Here is a 22871-nt window from a genome sequence, read left to right on the forward strand (position 1 = left end):
CTCCCTCCCCATCCTTTCCCTTTCCCTTTCCCTTTCCCCTCACTTTCCCTTAGACGCCAAAGCCCACATGGTGATGATACGGGACCCCATCTGCCATTTGTAGGAGTCATTAGTCATTGATTCATCCAGCCAATACCTGCTGAAGGTATTGTGTGTGGCAGGCACTCAGGTGGCACAGGAGGTGATTTAGCAATGGCGAAGAACATTTAAACAGTGCTGGTAGAGAAGTACAAAGAGCAGTTATTACACAGTGTTATCAGAGCTTAGGGAAGATGACATTGGAAAAGCAGGCAAAAATAGGGCATTCCGACCAGGAGGACAGCCTGGTACATTCAAGGAGTTGCTAGAAGTTTTAAAAATATTTGGGATGACCAAGAATATAAACAGGGATGATTGGAAAGTGTTAATGGAGGAAGGACATTTTGAATCGAAAGATAAATGAGATACCCAGACCTGACCCTCAGGTGCCCAGCAGTGGGAAAACTGTGAGCAGATCTGTAGACATAGCTGCAGTGACATTGTTGGAGAACAAAATCATAAAAAAAAAAAACACCAAAAATTTGAGCTACAGAAAATACATACTCCATTACCTATTCAATAAATATGCATTGAGTCCTCTACATTTCAGACACTGGACTATGCCCTGAAGGAAGATGAAGGACAAGTTAGGCTCCGCCCTTGTTCTCAGAAAGTTTTTCTCTAGGGAAGGTGTTGGGACATGTGTATGGAGAAGACAGAGCAAGGGAAACACACTGATGACAAGAGAAAGGAGCAGATAAAGAGCTTTAGGGATTCAGAGGTGAGTGGCATATACCTTCTGTGTAAACTGGTATCATTTTTCCGTTGATAGGTTTATGACATGGAACTGGGCGAAGAATTTTATCTTCCTCAAAATAAAAAGGAAAGCAGACAGATTGCACCAGAGCTTTCTGACCTTGTCATCTATTGCCAGGCAGTAAAATTTCCAGATAAGTATCAGTTAAAACATTTAAAGATACCAAAAGTTGAAATACGCTATTTGTTTAATTGGGCATTGTGAATGCTCTCAGGATAACTAAATGTTTTAGTGTTGCTGAAATCATTGTAACAGTAACTTCTAAATATTTGCTGTTATTATTATTTCTTGATGCTCATGAGGAAAATACTATAAAATGTTCATTTTTCAGATCATGTCATGTATTTTCATAAAAGTCAATGATAATAATAATATTTACAACATCTAATAGCTAAAAGTTATTAAGCATTTAAGTACCAGAATTTGTGGTGAGTATTTTACATACATCATCTTAATTGACTTCAAAGTAATTCTATGAAGTCTGGATTTATCCTCATTTTTTAAGCAAACAGTCTGAGAAAGATGAAATAATCGGCCCAGGGTTTCAGAATGTTATCAGTTAAGGCTCTTGTTTGAAAGTGGCAGGAATGGACTTAAGCAAAAAGAAAATGCATTGGCTCATGTTTTGAAAAATGAAGGGATCTACAGGTTTCAGGTATGGCTTGCTCCACGGCTTTCTCTCTCGCCATTCCTCACTCTGCCTCCCCTGTGTTGGCACTTTTCCCCTCGTGTTTGGAAGGTGGCTGCAGCAGGCTAGCCCTGCGTGTTTCTAGATTTAGCTTCAGTCTCTTTCAGAACTTTCAGCAGCGGTTTCATTGTTTTTCACTGGCCCACTGCAGAACCAATAGCTGTGGCAAAGGGCGTGCAGTGCTCTGACCTTCCAGGGCTTGTGTCGCATGCCCCATCCCTGAGCCAGGTAGTGAGCCTCCACCCAAACCACAGGATCAAGGACAAGGTTTCAGTGGAGAAGCTGTTCCTAGAAGTACAAGTAAATGTATGCTGATAAACCACTTTCCCCCCAAAATGTGCATTTCAGTTCATAAGTGGTAGAACTGTGATTCTGAAGCTTGCCTATCTCCAAAGTTCTGCCCTTAATCATTGCACTACCCTGCCTCTTTTGTTAGGGTATGCTGTCATTGGGCTTACCCAAATGGGGCTGCGGGGGGTGGGGCGCAAACAAGAAAGTCCATAAATATAGGGAAGTGAGAAAAATTCATCTCCCCCTATTAAGAAGGAGTCCCTCTTATAAGATTTCTGAGGATGGGAAAGCAGCTGGAATTGGGGGCCCCATCTAAATGTTGGTAAGCAGCATATATCAACATGGCCTGGAGAGGGAAGTTAAAATACCAACCCCCATTTTTTTCTTCAAGACAGTCTAAATGCAGATCTTGGCTTCCAGAGGCTCCTCTTAAAGCACCAGTTTTCACACCCTGTCCTGCAAACGGGACAGAGGTATTGGGCTGTTAACAAATTAGATGACAGTGGTCTTCTCACACAGCAGAAGGGAAAAAAAAATCATGGCTTGAACTTTCTCAATTTTAAGTTTTCTCCCACAAAGCATTCTTTTATCTGTGGCAGCTGCTACTGTTTATCTGCTAGCAAATTCTCTTGAGGAGAATGAGAATGAATAAGTAGCAAAGATTTCGAAGAAATGCAGGAACTTAGCCATGTAGGTTTAGTTTCACAGATTCTGGCTTTCCAGCTCATCAGTACAACATGACCATACTTACAGCTGGTGACATTGTTCTTATCATGGGGTAAAATTCTTTCCCTGTTGAAGAGCCTGCATGTCCTTCATCACAGGAACAAATGTGACGACCACTCCATTCAAGAGTCACACTCATGGCATCTCTTGTTCTTTATAAATTCAGCTGCCACTGCACCCAAACCATTTCTCTGACTTTGTCTTTTCTTCTCAAACACTGAGTAAACAAAGTGCACAAATTCCCAGAAATATTTGAAGTCACCACGAGAGATAAAGTTTCTGTGCTGGTAGAGAACCGTGGCAGGGTCAAAAGGTCATTTGGTCCAGCTTCTGACTTGAGGCACTGGCTAAGCATGGGGTTGTTTGATTTATTTTTAAAATTCCAAGTGGGCTATTTTTTTAAAAGTGTTTATATAGCCCACATTCTTTATAGGTACGTTATATTTCATTTTGTTTTATTTTTTTTAGTGATTGAAGTTTCCTACATTTTTCTTCCCCCAAAGTTATTTCCTTTCCCAAAATAACTAAATTGTAATACCTTCTAAGTATTTACTGTTATTATGATTTGTTGTGATGTTCAGGAGGAAAATGCCTACCATAAAATGTTCATTTTGCTACACTATTTTTTTTAATGGAGGTACTGGAGATTGAACTCAAAACCTCATACATGCTAAGCATCTGCTCTGCCGCTGACATATACCTACCCCGCTATGCTTTGAACTATGTTATCAATTCCAATGCATCTCATCTTTCACCATCCCAAGTCCTTTCCAAGGAGCCATATGCAAAAAACCTTCAGAGCAGGGAGGCACCATGAAGATCCTGGGTATGACCTTCCCCATAAGTAGAGTAACCTCCCCAGGATCATGGACCTGCTTCAGTGGCAGGGACCGACGACCCAGTGACCTTGACCAGGACAATTCTATAACTTCTCTAAGCATCATATTCCTTACCTATGAAAGAGGCACAACCGTCCTAACTTGCAGGGTTGTTGTAAAAAATAGCAAGAAGTATACAGTGTGCATAGTGCGCTATCTAGAAAATAGTTGGCTCTCTGGAAGTCAACAGAGCAGGGGAAGGTTCTTTGTTGCTCCTTCACTTACTTCTCTGGGCCTCTCCAGATTCCTTCCCCTTTCTTGATTACCGGCCCTGGTTCCTTGCTTGCTCACCCCACCCACGAGAATACCCAGGCTCCTCACAGAAGGGCCCCCCCACCCTGGGGGATGTCATCATGTGTGCAAAAACCCCAGAATGAACACAGCACTTCACTGTGGCCCCTCCTCCATTTTACTCAGGAGAAAATCCATTGTTACATCATTGTGTAGAGGGCACAATGCACACAAAATTTTAAGATATAGCATGAGAACTCACTAGTCCAAGTTTGTGCACCTTTGCAGTTATGGGTATGTCAGAGAAAAAAAATGTTGAAGCCCCACAACTGCTGTGCACTGAGCATTTTCTCTGAACAGGACACTCTGCTAAGTATGTAGATTGACATTATCTCATTTCATCCTAACCACCACCCTTTTGAGATGAGGAAGGAGTATCAAGAGAGGTTAAGTAACTTGTGTGAGGCCGCCCTGCAGGGAACAGGGTTTAAACCCGAGTCTACATTAAACACTACTTTACTCTGCCTTCTCTGATGATGATCTTGGAAGGTATATTTTCATCTCAAAGTGGATCTCCTGAATACTGCTTCAGCTAAAGGAATTTCTCTCTTATGGTACAACTGTAGACAGTGGAAACAGTTTGGAGGCCACTCTGGCTTCATCAGTGCCTTTAAGTCATGCCTCCTGCCCTGGAGCCAGGTCTGCATGGTGTGCATTCATTTCCTCATTCAGCAAATATCTGTGAAGTTCCTGCTATGCACTGGGCCCTGTGCCAGGCAGGAAGAATCCAGGGAGTGGTTGGACCAGGAGTGAGAAAGAGAAGCCATGAAACATGATTATCATCATAATCTGTTTCCTATTTAATTCTCAGATTAACCCCATGAATGAGCACCTATCCTTGCACCCATTTTGCAGATAAGGAAACTAAGGAACCTAGAAGGTAGATATTAAGTCAAAGCTCACAAGGGCAGGAGCCTAGACAGTGTGATGCTATAGCTCAGGCTCCTGGCCATTCTTTCATCTCTCCAAATTGCCTGATTAGGTTCTGGAGCACTTTCTTTTCATACAGTTTTTCAAAATCTTTCTGGTGCACAGGCAGATGGGTGGGGGTGTGAGTTTTGTAGTCATTCTGTAATAATCATGCAGGTCTTGTCTCATTTGCCTGCAGAGATAAGAACTTTGCTATCATTGCCTACAATGCTATTATTAACAGTGCTAAAAACGTTAGTAGATCTTCTGTACTGGGTTACAAAGGAGTAGTAGGACTTCAAAATAAACAGTAACAGGGATGGAAAATGTTGAGTTCCCTTGCTTGTGGTTTTTGGCTTATTTATTTTCATTTTATGGGAACAGGCCTGTCAACTCTAAATGCATCTGGCTCTAGCAGAGGAAAAGAAAGGAAAAGCAGGAAGTCCATTTTTGGCAACAATCCGGGCAGAATGAGCCCTGGGGAGACAGCATCATTTAATAAAACATCTGGAAAAAGTAAAGTCACCTTCTAACAATATCTTTGCTTGATTCTGCATGCTGGAGGAGAGCGATATTTCACTGTCCAAGCACTTCCCTGGAACTTTTTAAATCTTTTTTTTTTCAATTTTCATGAATGTTCATATTAGCTAAGTGTGGTATAAATATTTTTTAAATTGCAAAATTACTCTCTTAACTTTCTAAAAAACTAGCATTTCACTGAAGATGTTCTAACAGAGTTTGCCTCAAAAGTAAAAATTGGAGCCACCTTGGAACCTTCTGGTGGCTCTTGGAACTGCACTCTTCACCATTATAACTCCAGAAGATATATCTATTTCATATCTTATTACTTCTTATTGTAAAAGTAATAAATTCTCACGGTTAAAAAAAACTCAAACAATGCAGAGTATTATTAAAATTCCTTTCCACTCACAGTGTCCCAGTTCTGCTTCCCAGAGGTAACTGCTATTAAGTTTATTGTGTTTAGTTAAAGAAAAATAAGATCCTTTTAAAGATAATCCAAATGGGATATAACCAAACACAACTTGTGTAACTTTTATACTTGCTATCACGTTTCATTTAGCTCTCTGTCCATATATCTACCTTATTCTCCTTAGTGCTCCGTGGTATTCCACTGTGTGGCTATGCTGTCATTTACTTAACCACTTTTTCACTGGAAGAACTTTTGGGTGGTTTTGTAGCTTTTATTTATTTATTTATTTTTGCTATAAAAAAACAATGCTTGGGTGAACACTCTTGTATATATATTGTTTTATATTTGTGCAAAAATATCCACGGGACAGATGAGGTACCAAGGCAAAGATGAGGTACCAAAGGTACATTCAGGCATCATTTTGTCTCAAGGTGGTGGAATAACTCACCAGTAACACTTAAGATGTTTTCTGATATATGATGTGATTGTTTACTGGGATGTTGTTCAGGTTGATCTTTCTAAAATATTTAAGAATATTTTCTGCACTAATCTAAGGCTAATCTTTTGGGGGTTTAGATTCCTGTGAAGGAATGCGACCGGCCTGGGAGGACCCTTCTCCCTCCATCAACCCAGCCACATCCCTCAGCGCCATCATTAGAACTCCCAAATGTTACCACATCTCCTCGCTGAATGAAAATGCCGCCAAACGTCTGTGTCGCAGGTATTCCCAGAAACTAATCCAGCACACCGCCTGCCAGCTGCTGAGGACGTACCCAGCTGCCACCCGCATTGACTCATCCAACCCCAACCCGCTCCTGTTCTGGCTGCATGGAATTCAGCTCGTGGCACTCAACTACCAGACAGACGGTAGGTAATGGGCCTGCTTCACCCAGAGGGGTGCCTCCTTACCACTCTCCTTGGCATCTTAGATCTCAGTAGACATAATCCCACAAAAAGACATTTCATCAAGGGGGCCACATTCCCATCTAGGGCATATGTGAGATGATGGGAAGCAGAAGTGAATTTGATACTGAATTGTGCTCTTGACTTTTCAGAGTTAAGGCAACAGAAAAGAGCCTACTAGTATCCTGTTCCTGCCTCCTTTTTAGAGTATTTTTTAAACTTAAGACTCTTCTTGATGGCTGCGTCCAGTTTGGTTTTTCTTTTCCTTTTTTTCCTTTTTTTTTTTTGGTGGGGGGATGAGGGTAATTAGGTTGGTTGGTTTGTTTATTTTAATGGAGGGACTGGGGATTGAACCCAGGACCTTGTCCATGCAAAGCAGGCACTCTTACCACTGAGCTACACCCACCCCAACCCAGTTTGTTTTTAAAGATCTTTTGAAATAGAGATTTCCTAACACCTCTTAGTAACAGTGTTGCTAATCTGTTGTTCTTGCAGTTAAAAAGTAGGATCTTGAGGGGGAAAAAAAAAGGAAGAAAGAGAGTAAAAGAGAAGAACTGAAAAATAGAAACCAAAAATGTAAAATAAAAAACAAAAAAAAATTTTTTTAAACAAAAAGATTTTTTAAAAAACGTTTGAAAAAAATAGGATTCTCCAAACACTTGGCAAGTTAATGCCATTTTAACTTCTTCTCATCCCTTTGAGTTTGAAATGGAGAATAATGGTCAGTGCTCTAAGAGCAGATAACACAAAGGAAACAAGTCTGTGAATTACATGAACAGAGAAAGTATTGGTGCTTCACTATCCATGAGACTTTCTCACGGACGAAAACTCCAGAGTAAAAGCTCCCTGTTAATGCATGCTCACTGTGTACCAGGCACTGTGCTCAGTTTTTGCTCCGTATTATTTTCCTTAATCTTTGAAACAATCCTAAGAAGTGGGTACCTTTATGATCCCTGTTTCTCAGGTGTGCAAAGCAGGACACAAAGCAATTAATTTGCTCAAGGCCACAGAATGACTTAAACTTCCAGTTTAGAGGATAAAACATTTTGGTTCCACATAGATAGATGTTGGCGAGGTGGAGGGAGCTACAGAAGATGTAGAAAGAGTAGATGAGGAACGTTTCCTAGAAGCTCATTCAAAACCCACAGTCTTCTTTGAACAGTCAAGCGGCCTCCTCCTTCCTCGCGTGAAGTGAATCAGATCATAACCAACCATGCTGACCCATCACCCACAGCAGCCAAGGTCAAACCACAGCTTTAGCTCTGGGAGCAGGTAGCTCCCTGGCATTGGCGCCGTCGGAGCTCATTTGTGGCTGACTCTGCAGACATATGGTTAGAAACATCAGTCATATTTTTTTTGCCCTAGTTATATTTGCTTCTTTCAGTTGAAATTGAATAAGCTAATGCAGGTGAAGTACCATACTTAGCATGGTGCCTGGAGCACAGAAAGCATTCCACAGACATTAACTATCATTAAGTGTTTTTGATAAGTTATGAAAACAGCATGACTTGGACTCACAAGTGGAAATAATAGTGAAATATTTGCAAAGCTGTAAAAATTTCTTTTCAATCTGTCCCAAGTGGCTTGTGGGTTTATATCTCTGGCCCTGTCTCTAGCCCTGTGTCCACTGGCGCCCTTGGTTGATATGATACCGAAATATTTTAAGTGAACTGAAATAGCCAGCAAAATGGTTTTCTCAAGGAAATGGAAATGAGCTTGGCTTTGGATGTGTCCTTTCTCCTGAAGTATTGAGGCTGGTACAGACACCCTGGCTCCACTGATGGCAGAGGGAGCCACAGCTGAAGGGGACATGGAAATGGCCCCTCCTCAGACCTCCCTGCAGTCCAGAAGCATTCACTGAGGCTGCAGCTTGGCTTCCACTCCCCTCTGAAGGCTCTGCCTCTTCCAGATGGAGCCGGCAGTGCATGTTCCAGCTGCCCCGCTCAGGAGAGGCAGGTGGCTGTGAGGTGTGGTTCATCCTCAAGTTTCTCTACAGTCTCCCAGCCCAGGAGGGAGTGCTGCCATATAACCTCTCCTGATTCAATACAGCAGGCGATGATTTACACACCTCCCACGATGGACAAAGCCCAAGATCCATGCAGTTTCAGTCTGTTTATCTGTAAAATGGTTTTCATTTCTGCAAACTGGAGGTAGAGCCTGGTTGATACTTTGCACATAGTAGATGCTCAATAAGTGCACATTGCACTGAGCTGAAACAGATTTTCCCCATCAGCCCCACTGCATTGTGAACCTGTGGTTCTTGATTTTTGGTCCAGATCCCTTCTGCACAGTTCTTTGTGAATTTCAAGTCCAAACAGAAGGATAAGAGTCAACACTGGAATCACTGTTTTTTAATTTTTGAGAAGAATTCCTAGATAGGGAGTTCTTGATCTTCCATGAAACATCCCAACTGAATAACAAGAACCCCGTCCCAGTGTTCTTCCAGCCTCCAGATATGTTCCATGGATCATCTACTTTGTACTTCCTGAATTGCAGGGGACCCTGATGCCCCAGAGGGGTGTCCATGGACTTAGGGTCATCTCTTCCCAGGATTTCTAATGGTTCCATCAACTCCGAGAAGATCTGCATTGATCTGGAACCAGGAGTAGCCCAGGTCTACACTCAAACTAACTTGTGAGTTTGGAAACTGACTTGAGCCTGAAATGCAGACAACAGCCCCTCAAAGTTCTTCCCAGTTAGAGCAGAATGATTCCTGCCTGATGTCCCAGGACCTACAAATATGTCAAAAGGCAGCCCCAGTCAAAAGAAAAGCTTCTATTAATATTTATTATGCTTTCCTGAATGATTATCACACTCCTTCCGATGACTTTTTTAGCCCCCAAATATAGGGATAATGAGTATGAGAATGGTGTCCACTTAAAACAGACTTCTAATGAATAGACTCCCGTAAAGGTAAGGGTGTGCTTGATCTGCCATCTCATGTGTCGACTGAGGGGGTGATGGGGTTTCACAGATTTATGCATCTTCTTTCACTTGATTAAAACAGAGGTTTTAAAACTGCAGCCCTCCGGAAAGTCCTGGCACCACCCCTAGGGGACAGTAGGCGGGCTAGATTTAAGGTCCCACCTTTATTCCAAACTGAGTAGTTCCACATGGCTCTGTTTTACATATTAAATCACCAAATGAGATTTTAGTTAAGAAAAAAAGTACTCTTGAAAAGCTACAAAGATAGACACAGTACTAATGAAATCAGACTTCCAACCCAAATGAGTGTTGACATTGGAATCATAATTTAATAGCTCCTGTTTATTGAGCACCATGACTCTCCTGTGAGACATACATTATATGGCTTGGTAGTTGAGATTGGGAACTGTGGGTCAGGCTGTCTGGGTTCGAACCCTAACATTCACCTCTCATCAGCTGTGTGCCTTGGATTTTTTCACTTCTTGTGCCTCAAGTTTCCTCATCGATAAAAATGAAAATAGTGAAAGAATCTAGCTCATGGGTTACAGAGGCACCAGTACACACAAGTTCTTAGAATGGGGCCTGGTGCCTAGTAAGAGTGCAGTGAGTGTGAGCTGCTGTCATGTTGTTTGTAACGTGCTGTAGATCCATTCCTCACTACCAGCTCTGCGCGAGCTAGTTTGTGTCACTCTGCACCATCCTTGCCATGTCTGTGTTCCTCTGTCACAGAGTAGCCTGGGAAGAGAGTTTTCTCCCACTGTAGGCAAGACAGCTGGCCTCAGAGAATCCACACTGGGGCTTGAGGGAGCCTGAGAGGTGGGGTCCAGTGCGCTCATCCGATAGATAAGGTGACTGAAGCCCAAGAAGCTCTGATACGTGTCTAAGACATCTTACCCCAGGGATTCCTGCACATCGTCCTGGCCAGCCCCACCTGTGGGGAAAAATTTTACACATGAGATGAGTAGAGGCCAATTTCTCTCTGCTCCATGGTGCTCACTTACCACACTTTTCCTTGATGTTAGTCCATGGAGCAAAGTTCATTCTGCACATGGAAGGAATCTACCAGGGGGAACATTTGTCAGGTGTATCTCGTAAACTTTGCTCATTTGGAATGCAGTGTTGTATACAGACTTGTGCCATCAGATGAGCATTTGAGTGTATAAGAGCCCCAAAGCAGTGAAGGAATCCAATCATTCATCAAAGGACTATGCCAAATAAAATTTGGCCACAGAAGATTGGAAGCCGTGGTGAGGGTTCCCAGAGCTGTGATTGAGGGGATTGTGGACATGATGTGAATCACATGTGATAATGATTTTTTTTCACATTTAACAACAATTTAAAAACAGAGGTAGAAGTGCTATAATTTATGAGTTGAAATTGAGATTTCAAGGAAAAGATGTATTTCTCTGGCTCTTCTCCTAGTCTTTCTTGGACTGTTGAAGATTTTGTCTTATGTTTGAAAAAGCAAGAATTGGTCATACAATTGTCTGCATGGTTTGGTGTTTGGGGATAAGAAAATGCCATCATGCCTTTCTAAAATTCAGTGGAAAGTGAGGTATTCCAAAGATTATTTTTTGGAAGAATGTTACAAATTTTTATTTGCAAAAGGAGTTTTTCAGCAGTTTCTGGGATGGAGCGGGAACACGGGGCATATCCCTTAGCCAGTGAGCTCCATGAAGACGGGGATTTTGTGTCTTGTTTCCTGCTGTATCTCTGGTGCCTAATACGACCTGGCACATAGTAGGCACTCAATCTGGGGAGTGAATGGATGGTTCTCTCTTCTTCCTGCTTAAGCTTCGGGAAAATCCATACAAAGTTCTTTTGAACTTTAAGGTCAGTGTATAAGATGACACTTAAAGGACAAAGTAACAAGTGATGTGCACTGTTTTGCAGATCTCCCTTTGCATTTAAGTGCCGCCATGTTTGAGGCCAACGGAGGCTGTGGTTATGTTCTGAAACCTCCAGTTCTATGGGACAAGAACTGTCCCATGTACCAGAAGTTTTCTCCTTTGGAAAGAGACCTGGACAACATGGAACCTGCCATCTATTCTCTAACTGTAAGTCTGACCCCTTTCATCAGAACAGAATATAGAAAGGGGTCTTAGCCTTTCTGAATATGAACTGGTTTTGAATTCAAGGCAATACAAAGCTCTCACTTCACAATTTTGTTCATGCAGGTTTAATTCCCAGTAGAATTTCTTTCCATCTCAGACAGCAGTGGCTGGGGTCTAGGTGTGCAGTCACCAGGCGCTGTCTTTGCCAGAGCCCAGTAGGTGGAGTTATGAGCTCCCTGCTTCCACTTCCAAACTGATGGTGGTAATTCTGCCTGAGCCCTCAGAATCATAGCTTCAGAGCGACCCATAAAAGCTGAGCTCCTCGTTAGAGCAGGTCATCCCAAACTCTAACAAGCTCTTGTAAAAGGTAAAACAGGCCTCAATACACAAATCGGTTCAATATCTTTCCTCCTTACAGTTGTACCTTTACCATTCCCGGCCCGTCCTTGTTCTTTTTTTGCTTAAGTAACTAATTGTCAAAACTCCACAGACTGCCCTTACCATCAGAGTCCTGGTAGCTCGTGCACTGTATTTCCCAGTTCTCTCACTCCCTCTTGGCTGAGATAAAAACCACTGAATGGGTGATGTGAAAGACGAGGAAGGATGAAGTTATCTTTCTATTCATCTTTAGATCACGTCTGTTTTCCTCCAAAGGAGGAATGCCAAGCAGCCTCTGCTTACGACTCCTCCAAGCCCTGGGAGGGCCCCACTCGCAGATTTTTCTACCACCAAACTGCCTTTTCTGTTCCCCTGAGACAGTAGAGTAGTAGCTCTTTTTCTGTCTGACCGTTTTTGCTAGACTTGAGTATAGCTTCAAGTTTACAGAAGGCTGTGAATTAATTTTTAACAATATACCCTGTGACTTGCTCTAGAACTAAACTACTCAAGAAAAAGGTTTTGAAGTTATAAAATACACACCTGAAATGCTTTGAACAGAATGTTAGTAACACATTTGTGGTTGCATATGTAAAGTCTTCTTTTTTCTTTCTTCTTCTTTTCTTAAGATGAAACTTAGGTTCATCTTAACTGTGTGTTTTTTGAAGATACTTGAGCATTTTGACAGTTGAACAGTCACAGTTAGGTGGATGCTGTTGACAGAAGAGGCTTTCACGTGATTCCCGTCACGCAGTTACTCTATTGGGATAACTTCCTTTTTTTTTTTTTTAAGCAGCTTTATGAATTGTTTACCTGGTCCATTCCACAGGGTTCTTTGTCTTTATGGAGGGAAGCACTGAGGCTCAGAGGTGACCTCTGTTTCTTTTACATCTTTGGTGACTTTGCCCTTTTCTTCCATCTTAGATTGTCTCTGGGCAGAACGTGTGCCCGAGTAACAGCATGGGAAGCCCGTGTATAGAGGTTGATGTCCTGGGCATGGCCCTGGACAGCTGCCACTTCCGCACAAAGCCCATCCACCGCAATACCCTGAACCCCATGTGGAATGAACAGTTTCTCTTCCGGGTTCACTTTGAAGACCTCGTATTTCTTCGTTTTGCCGTCGTGGAGAACAACAGCTCGGCGATAACTGCTCAGAGAATCCTCCCACTCAAGGCTCTAAAGCGAGGTAGAGTCAAATTGTCAAAAGCTCACAATCAGTGTAGCTGAGTGATGGATGCCCTGGAATTCATTATATGCTTCTCTCTACTTCTGTGTATGTTTGAAATTTTCATGTTAAAAAGTTAACGTAAGAGGCAAAGGGAAATAATACAGCTGAACACTGTTGGAGCACTTCTTGAAGGACATTTTTCTTTTATGTTGTTCTAAAATCTGAGCTTGTGAAGGGCAGCCTCTCCCACCACTGCTGACGTGGGGAGCGGTGTTCCCACACATCCCTCCCCAGATAGCACCCACTGCACCCCTAGCGTCTTTAAAGCAGGGATTGACATAAGGTGAGGAACTGAGAGGAGCGGGGGTTGGGGTGTGCTGGTGGCATCAGTGGGCCGAGGTTGGAGTTGGTGCCTGGTGGGAGCCCAGGTCGAAACCCAGGGATATGTTCAGGTTCAGAGCAGGGAAGGTGCTTCCCTGAATTCTGAGCAAAGGCCAGAGCTGTTGGCTTGCTGTGCATTGGCTTTGCCGCAGCCCTCAGGGAACGTCAGCTTGTGTCACCTGTCCAGACCGTTTGTGTGCTGCTTCTCAAACGTGGATGTGCATCCGAGTCACCTGGGGCTTTTGATAATAAAATGCAGATCCCAATGCAGTGGGTCTGGGGCTTGAGATTCTGCCTTTCTAATAAGCTCCAAGGATGCTGACCCTGCTTTGAGTACCAAGGTTCTAGTGCAAACTTCCTTCCTCAACCACACTCAACGTGCCAGCTCCACCAACATGTTACAGTCTCTTACTTTTTGTTCTTTTCCCTTTTCTCTTCTCCATTGTGTCAGTACCTATGGTCACTGTATTAGTCAGCTCGGGCTGCATAACAAAATACCACAGACTGGGTGGCTTACACAACAGAGGTTTACTTTGTCACAGTTTTGGAAGCTAGAAGCCTAAGATCCAGGTATCAGCAGGTTTGCTTTCTTCTGAGGCCTCACTCCTGGGCTTGCAGACAGCCACCTCCTCCCTGTGTCCTCACAGGGTCATCCCCTGATCTGTGTGCATAGCATCTGCTGTTTCTCTGTGTCTGTGTTCCAGCCTCCTCCTCTTACAAGGACACCAGTCATATTGGATTAGGACCCACCCTGATGACTCATTTTAACCCCATCACCTCTTTAAAGACTCTGTCTCTAGAGATGGTCACATTCTGAGGTGCTGGGAGTTAGGGCTTCAACATACAGATTTTAGGAGGACACTATTCAGTCATAATAATTATTACAGAAATATAACAAAGTACAGAGAAGCAAAAACAATTGTTTTGAATTATCCATTCTTCCATCACTTCAAAAGAGTTACTTTGGATATATATCTTTTGCAGACTTAATTTTTCTACCCATAGATATACTTATTAGCATATAGTATATATTTTTAATGAGTAAGATTCCTATTAATCTTAGTGTTTTGCAACTTACTGATTTTCACTTACTAATGTATGTAGTGAACAACTTTTCAGGTTGATACGTCTTCATCACCACTTTCAAGGGCTGCATATTACTCCATTTTATACTTGCACTAATACTCAAACCATAACTTACTTAACCAGCCCCCACCCCCATTGTTTAATACTTTGTTTAAATACTTTATTATCACTAAAGTTATTCTAAGATGGAATGTTTGTTAAACAGTGACTTGTAGATGACTTCACACAAAGGTGATCAGGTTTTCCTACTATATTTGGTTTGAGTTTTAAATTTTCAGTTTAAATCTGAGTTAGAAACAGTACTTGGACAAGTTAACTACCACTAGGTGGCCCAAGACTGTCCCCCAGGGCAGCGCTCTCCCATGGTTGCCACCCCTGCCCATCTTAAGGTCTTACTTTACTGACCTCCGTGAGGGATCTCTGCAGAGCTCTGCAGTGCATGGCTAATAAGGTTTTCCCAATTCTGCGTTATTCCAGGATACCGACATCTTCAGCTGCGAAACCTCCACAATGAAGTCTTGGAAATCTCTAGTTTATTCATAAACAGCAGGAGGATGGAAGAAAATTCCTCTGGCAGCACCATGCCGGCCTCTTTGGTAATTAAGCTCTGTTTCACTCAGCACGTTTGCAGGGAATTGTTGCACTGGAGGCAGGCTCTCTTGTGTCCAGGAATGTGGTCCGTTAAAGTCATTGATTAGGTAGCTATGGAAATAGTAACAATAATGTCTGACACTGGGTGCTTTCTAAGCACTTTACACCTATAATAACTCACTTAATTCTCTCACTAACTTCATGAAATAGCTATTAGTATCATCTCCATTTTACAGAGGAAGGTAAGAGCTAAGGACGCCTGGTCACACAGCTATAAACCCAAGATCATCTAGCACCAAAGCCGTACTCTGCACAAGTACTTATTACATGCCTGCCAGGGAGGAGAGCCAAAAATAATAACGTGGGGAAAAGGCAAATGATGCAAAGCCTGCTAGGAAGTATCTTGATGCTTCTAGAAAATTCAGGTTGGACCAGGAAAATCCTTTGCTGCTTCAGCAGTCCGTGGGCAGATGTCACAGGCAAGCAGGGTCGGGTTGAGCAGCCGGGTGCTGCTGGCGGCATGTAACTGCAAGCATAGCAGCCCCCTGGCACCTGGGGAGACTCAGTGCCCGCATTTTGGGAATGGGAGAGGGAAAGGGCCACCATTGCAGAATCTGTGTTTTAGTAAATATCCCAGGTAAGGTCCATCCCATTGAAGTTAGGGCCATTGGACCAGTGCTCACTCCAGTAACACAGGGTTGTTTATTTAAACAAGTAACACTGCTTTAATTAACTGGCTAATTCCTTTCTGCTTGCTCTTTAAAAGTTAGTTTAAAAGAGTGTCCATCAATTGCCTCTTTACATATTTAATACTCTGTTCATTGTTGCTTAAATTTTACTTCAACGTGATCCTAACAACCTTTGGAAAGGCGCCTTCTGTGCTCACAGTGGTGCTGGCTTGGCCCCTGCCACCTCTGAATAGCCCAGCTTTTCTCCTCTGCTCCAGTCTCCCTGACCTGGTCAGTTTCTTCTCTCTGTCCCTCCCCTTGTTTTCTTAGGTTTTTCTCCTTTTCCCTTCAATGTGTGGCCAAGGTTGAGGATAGCACTTTGGCCAAAGTGGAGGTGTTGCCTCTGCCTCTGCCTCTGCGGAGGACTGGGAAGCAGGGACGGGGCTGCCTGGTACCTGAGAGCAAGAATCAGATACTTTCAGAAGGCCTGGCAGGGCTTCAGGCGTGCTTCTGAGTTGGTTGCCCTCAGTACCTATTAGAGCAGAAGAGTCCACACATGCTGTGAATGAACCCTTCTTCCTTACCACACTCCTAACACCAAATGTGTGGTGTCTTTTCAAGACACTACTTCTCCAGCTCTCTGATGCGGGCTGGGTGTCCTACCTTTCAGTTCGGTGCTGACAGTATCTACCTGGCATGAGCGTCAGATCCCACCAGTTAAGGGCTCAGTCCCATAGGACTGTCCCCACTTCAGATGCCAGTTATAAGTTTCAGGTTGTCACTGGTACTTCTGAGTGATCTGCTGTAAATTCAGGAGGTTGCCACCAAGCCCCTCCTTGGGTTCAGAAATTTGCTAGAATGACTCTCGGATGACTCAGGAAAGTATTTTACTTACTATTACCAGTTTGTTATAAAGGCCACAACTCGGGAACAGCCAATGGAAGAGATGCATAGGGCGAGGTAGGGGAAAGGGGGCCCTGAACCTCCATGCCCTCTCTGGGTGCACCAGCCTCCCAGCATCTCCATGTGTTCACCAACTCAGAAGCTCTCAGAATCCCATCTTTTAGGGGGTTTTATGTAGGTTTCCTTGCATAAGCATGATGGAGTGAATCAGTGACCACTGGTGATTAACTCAGTCCCCAGCTCCTTTCCCCTCCCCTGAAGTAAGGAGGTGGGGCTGAAAGTTCCATCCATCTAACCATGCCTTGGTCTTCCTGGTGACCACCTCCCATCCTGAAGCCATCTAGGGGCCTCCAGCAGTAAGTCCTCTTATTAGCATTCAGAAAATACTCATCACTCCAGGGACTCCAAGAATTTTAGAAGGTGTGTGCCAGGAACTGTGAGCAAAGACCAAATATTTATTTTTTTATTGTATCACACCATGCCATCCCTGGTATAGCCCAGGCAGCAGTGTATGTACTAGTCCAAATTCTTGGACCTTGGAAGTCATCGCCCTCCATTACTCAAGGCAGTAACTGAAGGTCATCCTAGATGTCTCCCCCTCTCTCACTGTCCCATTTGAGACTTGATAAGTCTGTCTCCTTAGTATCTGTTCATCTCTATTCACCCCTTCCACCTTGGCCCTCATTCGTTCTCACTTGGCTTCTGGTCCTGGGTTGCTAACTGGTCTTTTCCTCGGAGGTTGTCCCCCTCTGTATCACCCTCTAGACAGATCTATCTAAAACCTAAATATGACCATGGATGTCACTCTTCTGTTAAAAACCCCTCCTTGGCTCTCCATTGCTTTCAGGACAGTTTCTGTGTGGACGGGGCAGAGACTCCGGGAAAGTAGAGTGCTCGCGGGTCATTTAAAGGGGCATCTGGTACCCTGCTCTCAGCTCCAGCTGCTCCAAGTAGTGTCACCAGATCTTTTGGTTTTCAAGAGAATCAGAACATCTGGATCTGCATAAATGTTGGCAACTGCTTCAATTTTTTAAAAGTACAATGCAGGCTGAGCCATACAATTAAAATGTGTACATTTTATGGTATGGCAGATCCTATCTTAATAAAAATGATTAAATAATAAAAAGACACTGTACAAGCGTAACAGCCAACCTTGCTTCCCCCACACCAAGTAAAGACAGAGCGTATGCTAAACAAAACACAGGCAGCCTTTTCCCCTCCTACAGGTCGCAAAACTCATTGAGGTTCCCAGAATGCCTTAGGCTTTAGGCCGCCTCTGACTCTCTGCACACAGACCACACCAATATTTGGGACGTTCTTGTCCCATTCTTTATCTGCTAAGTCACACTGGGCCTTCAAGATTTGGTTCAGATGATACCATTTTCAGGAGGCCTCTCTGATTTCCTCCAAATGTGTGTTCCCAAGGAACTTAACATGCTTCTTACAATTGTCCACTTTCTCTTCTAGCTTTTCTGTTCAACTAGGAGCCCTTGAGCCCAGTAATAAAGGTCCCATTTTTTCCTGAATCCCCAGGGCCAGGCGTCATGTCTGATTTCACTGTCAGCCCTCGATAAATGATTTTGTATTTTAAATGAAAAAATGTATTTTAATATACAAAATGCTCAAAGAGTTGCAAGTTATACACCTCCCCAACTTTTCCTAACAAATACTTTTTGTATTATAATTTTTTGTGTGTCTAGACAGTGAGCTTCCTAAGGCCAGAATAGTTTATTTATCCTCTTATTCAAAATTCTAGCCCAGTGTCCTGAAGAGAGATGGAACTCAGTAGACACTGTTGAATGTCAGTTCATACGTTAAGGACTAACACATTTCAGATAACAGCAGTCCCTAATTGTGATAGAAAGAGACACTGTTATTTAAAATAAATTAATATTTTGGTGGTATGCTACCAAATATTCTTACTAGACTCTTAAGGAATATGCACCATTGCCTCTTCAACCACAAAAAAGATGCATCACGTTGTAAAAGGATGCTTTTTTGCATTTACGTGTCGTTTTACATACTTCTAAGAATTAGCACTTCTGTATGGAATGTAGCATCAGGACAACATGAGAATGAGAGTGAATGAGAAACTATGTGCTCTTTCTTGACAGATGTTTAATACAGAAGAAAGGAAATGTTTGCAGACTCACAGAGTCACAGTGCACGGGGTCCCAGGTCCAGAGCCCTTTACTGTTTTCTCTATAAATGGAGGCACCAAGGCAAAGCAGCTTCTCCAACAAGTAAGTTCACTGAACTTGTGGTTAATAAATAGTTTTCTGTTGAGGAGAATCCCTATGAACAGGTTAACACTTGGCTCAACATTTTACAATTGACTTCAACAGCATCAGAGAGAGCCGCTTAAGTGTCAGTTTCATAGATTATCAAACAGAAGCTACTACCAAGGGATTTTTGGTTTTCTGAATCAGTCAGGTCATGAACTTCAGGGTCTACCTTCACAAAGCCCTGTTGGGGTTTTGGAGACGTTATAAAATGTGAAGGTCTAAAGAAATATTTCCATGGACCAGTCATAAAAAGTAGCACATTACTCTGTCACCCTGCGTTAAGTAGTCACTTGGCCGTAAAGCAAGACTTGGGAGGGAGGGACACTGGCTCTCTCATGGCGGTGACAGTGTGCTCCTGGAAGCTTCATGCCCTGAATCATCCCTGTGGTAGTAGCTGCCCATACAACACATAGCGCAGTGTCGATTACAGACCAAGGGCTAGGGTGAAGGGAGTAGAGTCTTCCCGAGAATCTTCTGCCCCCACCATCCCCAGTTCATTCTGCTTCTCTGAGGTGGGTGAGACACAGTGGTCACTCTGGTCATTGCATCATTTGTGGGGTGGGGGCAGGGAGATGCCTGAGGAGAAGGGTACTGGCTTAATCCAAGCCAGATGGTGGCCACCCACTTCAAGTTCAGCCTTTGTCAGTAGCCTGTACAATAGTAAAAAATGTGAAAGAATACATCAAGAATAGTAATTATGACTAGTGTTCACTGAGTTCTCCTAAATGTGCCCGTGTTATGCTTTACAGTCAGTGCCTTAATCACAACACAAAACAAAAATAAGAGGTTGTTACTCTTACAGCTCCTATTGTATAGATGGGGGAACTGAGTTTCCAGAGGGTCAAATATCTTACACAATACTTCACAGCCAGTAAGTATTAAAGGCAAATTGCAGACCTTGATCTGTCTGGCTCCCCAACCTGGTCTCAACCACTCCGACTGCCAGGGTCAGAGCCAATAAAGAAAACAGGCCTCTAGGCACACTGTCAAGAGTTTATTGAAAGGAGAATTCCCAGAATCTTAGATCAGATGAGATTAGAAGATGATTGAGTATTTCCAGCATGAGAATGGGGGATAATCTTGGTAAAAGCTGGACTGGGTTCTTTGCCCTCAGTCCTGTATTGCAAGATTACAAAGAGGTAGATCATAGATTGAAAAACCTAAAGTTTTTAATTCAGTAAGAGCTCTCATTCCAACAGTGGGAAAAACAGTTATGCTGTCTGGAGATTATGAATAAATTGTGTCACTGCCCAGAATGAACATGAACAATCCTTTTTGGACATAAGAGAATTCTTAGGTCTTCCAAAGAGATGTCTGCAACACTGCAGGGCAGGTTTCACTTAAAAATTGCACATCAGACCTATCTGAACCCCTTGAAAATAGGCTTGCTTTGAATGACTTTTTGTCCACTCCTTAGAGGTATGCTTGAATTTGCCTGTACTTTTTCTTTAGATTCTGACCATTGATCAAGATACCAAACCTATTGCTACAGACTATTTTTTGATGGAAGAGAAATATTTTATATCTAAAGAAAAGAATGAATGCAGGAAACAACCATTCCAGAGAGCCATTGGTCCAGAAGAAGAGATCATGCAGATTTTAAGCAGCTGGTTCCCCGAAGAGGGATATGTTGGCAGGGTTGTCTTAAAAACCCAGCAGGAAGTAAGTGTGTCCCGGGGCACAGTAACAGCTCCTATGTAACTCCCCACCTCGTCACTGGCCACCTCCCTCAAATTCAGAATTTCTTATAATGGCAACTTGGTTTATATTATTATTCTTAAGTACATGTGGATAAGTTATCTTACTCTTCTGCAGGTACTCAGAATGTTATGTCTAGGTTACAGAAATTTGGTCTAAAATTCATCCCTTAGGATACAAAGAAGCAAGAACTCAAAGGATACCTTAAGCATGTTGTCAGCAATGGGTCCAGGCTTTTATCTGTATGTGTGAAGACATCGTTGTGAGGGTCGTAGTTCTGTGTTAATAGAAGGCCTGGAGGCATTCCATACTTGGGGGTTGGTTGCCTTCCTGTTAGTGCCTGTTAAAGTTTTAGCAGACACTGGCATAGTTGGTAGATCTGGGCTGTAAGTATTTCTATTTAATTTACTCTGTGGAACTAGTAAGATATATAAGCAGTTGGCCCATATATTAAGTCTCCAAGCTGCTGTTTGTGACTTCTGATCTAACCTGCCTGCTTTTTGTAATTTTCCTGTCTGCTGAGCTTTCAAGATCTTCCTATGGTCAATGTGCTTTCCCCTGACAGCTGCTGGCTTTGAAATCAGACAAGCCTGGCTCTGACGCAAACTAGATGGATGACTTTCAACAGCTCATCTTAATTCTGTAAACCTCTGGGCCCTAATTTGTAAAATTGATAATATAAACTACCTTACTTGACTCAAAAAGATAATCATGAGACTCATGCCAGGCATGTACACAGTATGTAGCAAAATGCTTAGCAAACTGTAAAGGGATATGCAGATGAGGGCTATTGTTACGGTCATAGTCTGTGGCTTCCTATGTGGCAAAAACAACTTAAAAATCACTAAGCTCTGAGTGAGACTCTAAGGAGTTCTCTTCAAAGTAATTCCCAGTGCATGATCACTGGGATATTTTTTGTGGCAACATAACTTTTTTGGTTTTTGTCTTGCTTATTTGTATCCTTGGACACTAAGATTATAAATTATGTCATGTGAATTACCACCCAACTCCACCCTCCAATCGGTTAAATATTACAATCAATGCAATGACATATTGTGCAGAATCTTTAGGAACTGACATGAAATGATAACCAAAATCTTCTAAGGAGAAAAAACAAGTTGTAGAACAGTGTATGTACTAGAGTACGATCTCTTTATGTAATACAAATAGACAATAACTCTCTCTCCCTCACCCGTAGTATAATGAATGGGGTCCAGACACTCCAGTTGTGAAATCTGTAGGGACTACGACTGCAAGATTAATGAAATGATTGGGGTGAGCTTATGCGGCCTGTCCTTTCTGGTCCTCCTGGCTAGTTTGGCGCCACCTGGTGACAATTACCCATTTTGACTTTAATATCAGTGGGGACAACTCAGGGTCCTGTGGCTGGTTGGAATTTCCAGGACATTGACAGTGATTCTTGGATTCCTTTGGTTAGTTAGCACCATTTCAGTTCCCTGATCTGAGAGGGGGCGGGGAGAATGCTGGGGATCAGAGGGCCTTCCTGCCGAACGCTCACTTCCTGAGATGGGGTTGCCTACTGTTTACCTGCCTCACTTCTCCTTCCTCTCCATCCCTCCCCCTTGTAGGAGATAACTTTACGCTACCCTCATTTGAGAATGGGACTGACAAAGAACAAGAGTCACTTGACAATCACATTATATCTCAATTCACGTAATTCCAGGGTTTCACTGGCTGTATTTATTCACATGCACAAAAATACATTTGTATATCCACAGCAGATGTTTAAAAGATTGTTATCACCTAACAGTGGGGTTTTTTGTTTTTTGGGGTTTTTTTGGAGAATGAGATGGGAGAGCGAAAAAAAATGTTGAAAACTGGAAGTTTGCCTTTTTATTGATAAATTTTTGTAATGCTTGAAAAATTTTAATGACACATGTCTGCAGGTATACCTAACTATATATGTAATATACATAATTATGTGTGTAAAACTAACTGAAAGCCAATCCACCAAAAGCCATCTAATCTGATGACCAAGTTTCATAATTATTGAGAATTTTGTCAATATTTGTTTCAGTACAACTTACCTCCCATCATTGTTTTAGCCTTTCCATTGTGGGTTTTGTTCATCCAGCCTACTTGAATGTCAGTCTTGCATGTTTCACATTTCAGACGTCCAGCATTTCTTAAATGCTCATCTGTGTAGGAATGAGTGGGATTTCTCTTAAATGTAATTTATTGTGCTCTTATTTGGCTTTTAGTAATTGGTAGAGTGGCATATTGTCTTTTTACAAATGTATCTATAGCTGATTTGGACTCAAAAT

General features: G+C 42.6%; 2 protein-coding genes across 2 annotated transcripts in view; one reads left to right on the plus strand and one right to left on the minus strand.

Annotated features, from left to right (window-relative positions):
• The window catches only part of PLCE1 (phospholipase C epsilon 1), a 299846-nt gene that overhangs the window by 266294 nt on the left and 10681 nt on the right, over positions 1–22871 (plus strand). Inside the window, exons 22-29 of the mRNA XM_072971645.1 lie at positions 851–965; positions 5000–5134; positions 6126–6416; positions 11271–11434; positions 12731–12992; positions 14919–15037; positions 18718–18846; positions 20341–20550. Of these exons, the coding sequence (XP_072827746.1) occupies positions 851–965; positions 5000–5134; positions 6126–6416; positions 11271–11434; positions 12731–12992; positions 14919–15037; positions 18718–18846; positions 20341–20550 (1425 nt within the window). The remainder of the gene's footprint in view (positions 1–850; positions 966–4999; positions 5135–6125; positions 6417–11270; positions 11435–12730; positions 12993–14918; positions 15038–18717; positions 18847–20340; positions 20551–22871) is intronic.
• NOC3L (NOC3 like DNA replication regulator) overlaps positions 22372–22871 on the minus strand; it is a 42229-nt gene continuing 41729 nt past the window's right edge. Inside the window, exon 21 of the mRNA XM_072971653.1 lies at positions 22372–22745. Within this exon, the coding sequence (XP_072827754.1) occupies positions 22734–22745 (12 nt within the window). The 3' untranslated portion in view covers positions 22372–22733. The remainder of the gene's footprint in view (positions 22746–22871) is intronic.

Source organism: Vicugna pacos, chromosome 11 (assembly GCF_048564905.1).
Source record: "Vicugna pacos chromosome 11, VicPac4, whole genome shotgun sequence".
In the NCBI taxonomy this organism is placed as follows: domain Eukaryota; kingdom Metazoa; phylum Chordata; class Mammalia; order Artiodactyla; family Camelidae; genus Vicugna; species Vicugna pacos.